The following is a 2,490-nucleotide window of genomic DNA, read 5'->3' as shown; positions in this document are numbered from 1 at the left end:
CTAGACCTCTGGTTCCCCCAGCAACCTCTCAATGGCAGCATGGATGTCTCCATCTGTGGCCATCAGGGCCTGCAGGTTGGCATCACGATTAGCAAAGCCCATGGCCTTCAGATGCTCCAGTTCTTGCTGGTACCTGCTTTCAGTGGGGAGGGTTGAGGATTGTGAGGATTGGGTAGATTGGGAGTAGGCATTGGTCAGTGCATGGAGAAGCTGGAGAACAGCCATAGTGGGTTGCACAGGGTCTGTTCTGTGACCCTGTCCTGCACCTCTCATTTCAGGGGCTCCTGTAGCCCCATGGGGTCTACCAGGGCCCAGACTGGTCACCTCCCTAGACAGTATGTGCAGGCCCTTTTCTATCTGTATCAATGCTTGCAGTGCTCGTGGGTTGGTGAGGATGGGAAGTAGTGGTATATGATGTCGCAGAGGGCTCCCAGTGGCCAGCTGGCGTAGCAGAGCTGGATTTTGTTGAAGGACATGCATGGCTCTACGCAAAACAGAGGGTGAGGGTCTCAGCTGATTGGTTAGAGTGGCTTTCCCTGTGGGCTGCTGGCCATCCTGGGAGGAAATATCATGGCCTGAGTATGAGTCCTTCATACCGGCCCTATACCCTGAATTGGCCTGGGTGGAGGCCATGCCCCTGGCTTGGGCAACTACTCCTGCACTGACCTCCTGTGCCAATGGCCTGGCAGGCGCAGAGGCAGTGGTGGTGTCAGTACTGCTGTGAGCATTGGCCTCCCCTCTGCAAAGTCCTGGACCTGTGTTTTGGCCTCTGGAAGCAACCAATGGGGCCAGAGTGAAGAGCATGAGCTGCTGGATGTCAGAGTAGACGGGACGCAGAGCATTATCACCACCTGACACTGCCTTCAAGGCCTCTAGCCCTTGCTTGTCTAGAGCTGGCTCGGGTTTCTGTACTGGCCTTGAGGATTCAGGAACATGGCTAGTATTGGCTGGTTTCTCACTTGCCAGGCCTTGAACCAGAGGGTCTTCCAAGAACTGCACCACAGGCTCAGGCGCAGCCAACAGGAGTTGAGCCAGCTGGCCAAAGAAGTCAGCCAGATCAGGTGAGCTCCGGGCTAGCCAGAGCAGCCTGGCCACCATTCCAGCACTCTCTGAGGTGGAGGGTTCAGAACCACGGGTACAGTTGCCGGTGGGGTCTGGCAGAGTTCCTGGACTGGACAGAGTTCCTTTCATACGGGTCCTTACCACCAAGTGGACTGTAGTTCCATCAAGGATGCCACGTTGGCTCAGAATATCTTGATCCCGAAGGATCTTTCCAGTGAAGATGAGCACCAGCCGGTCAATGTTGCAGTGAAGGCGCTTGGAGATCTGTTTCTTAAAGTGACGGACACTGCTATTTTCTGCCAGCATAAATTCCTGACAGTCCTGTGGGGTCTTGACAGACACTCTGATGATACGTGATGGCTCTCGACCAGACACCATGTGGCTGTCGCCTGCTTCTTCCCTAGCCTGTGCCATATTTCCTCGAGAGAAGATGCAGGGCTACTTGAGGGCCTTGTAGAATCCTAGATGTAGCACTGAGAACACCTCGGGGCAGGGACCAGTAGATGTTCAGTGATGTCTTCTCACCCACGTCCTACAAACACCACCTCCCAGTTTACCCCTGCAGCCACCTGGCTCCCATAGGGGTGGCAGCTGCCCTTCTCCAGAGCCTCCAGAGCCAGCCTTAGGGGATATGATGTCAGTGATGAGGTCACAGTTGAGGCTTGAATGGGGGAAGGGCAGAAGTCTCTACCACCTGCCTTAGGTTGGCTCTCTTTATGATTTTGATAGGGGCAGAAATAGAATATTGGGGACCAGCTATAATTGTAAGAAATATTAATCATGCTCTGTTAACTGTGATTGTTTTGTTCTGACTAAAGAAGGCATAGTCTAACTTGGCTGGGTGTGGTATGGGACCTGGGAGCTCACCTGGAAATTCAGCTCATCCTCCCCATCAGGGAGCTGCCTACTATCATGGAAAGATTAACAATCTTCTTGCAGAAACCAAAAATGCTGGCCCTTTGAAGACCCCAAGCCTTTGCATACCCGCAGCCTTTACAAATATCCAGACCGGTAAACTGCCCATTTGGCATACCCTTTGCCTACTTCCCCTTGTAATTCTTGTCTTCTACCCAATATAAGCAGCTAGCTTATTATGGTGAGGTGCAGAGCAGATTTTTATGGATGACCTGCTGCTCTCCCATACTGAAATCAGTACTGGAATAAACACTCATATGATTCAACTCTGTCTCTGCTTAATTGGCTCAAGTATTAACAGCAGCGCGGACCCATTGATTGTCTGGTTACAATTTGAATTCAATAGCAATATGAAAAAAAGTAATGTTTCTTTTTAGAAACATGTTTTGCCCCAGCCTATTTTACTGTTGAAAACCATATTAATTGAGTTGGATCAACAAATATAGCTGAGTAGAAAAGGCAACTATAGAACCAGCTTAAAAAATACTGATTATAGTCACCTATCCTGACTAA

The 2,490-nt window shown here is 50.7% G+C and overlaps 1 protein-coding gene across 1 annotated transcript; it reads right to left on the bottom strand.

Moving 5' to 3' along the window:
* LOC308525463 (ubiquilin-1-like) lies at positions 1-1,476 on the bottom strand (the record flags this gene model as incomplete). The annotated part of the gene is made up of 1 exon (XM_081100281.1): positions 1-1,476. The coding sequence occupies one exon, from the start codon at positions 1,474-1,476 to the stop codon at positions 1-3; it is 1,476 nt and encodes a 491-aa protein (XP_080956407.1).
* Between the last annotated feature and the right edge of the window lie 1,014 nt (positions 1,477-2,490).

Source organism: Myotis nattereri (assembly GCF_964212035.1).
Source record: "Myotis nattereri genome assembly, chromosome: 9".
Taxonomy (NCBI): Eukaryota; Metazoa; Chordata; class Mammalia; order Chiroptera; family Vespertilionidae; genus Myotis; species Myotis nattereri.
The sequence above is the reverse complement of the archived record's forward strand: the minus strand, read 5'-3'. Positions and strand labels throughout refer to the sequence as shown.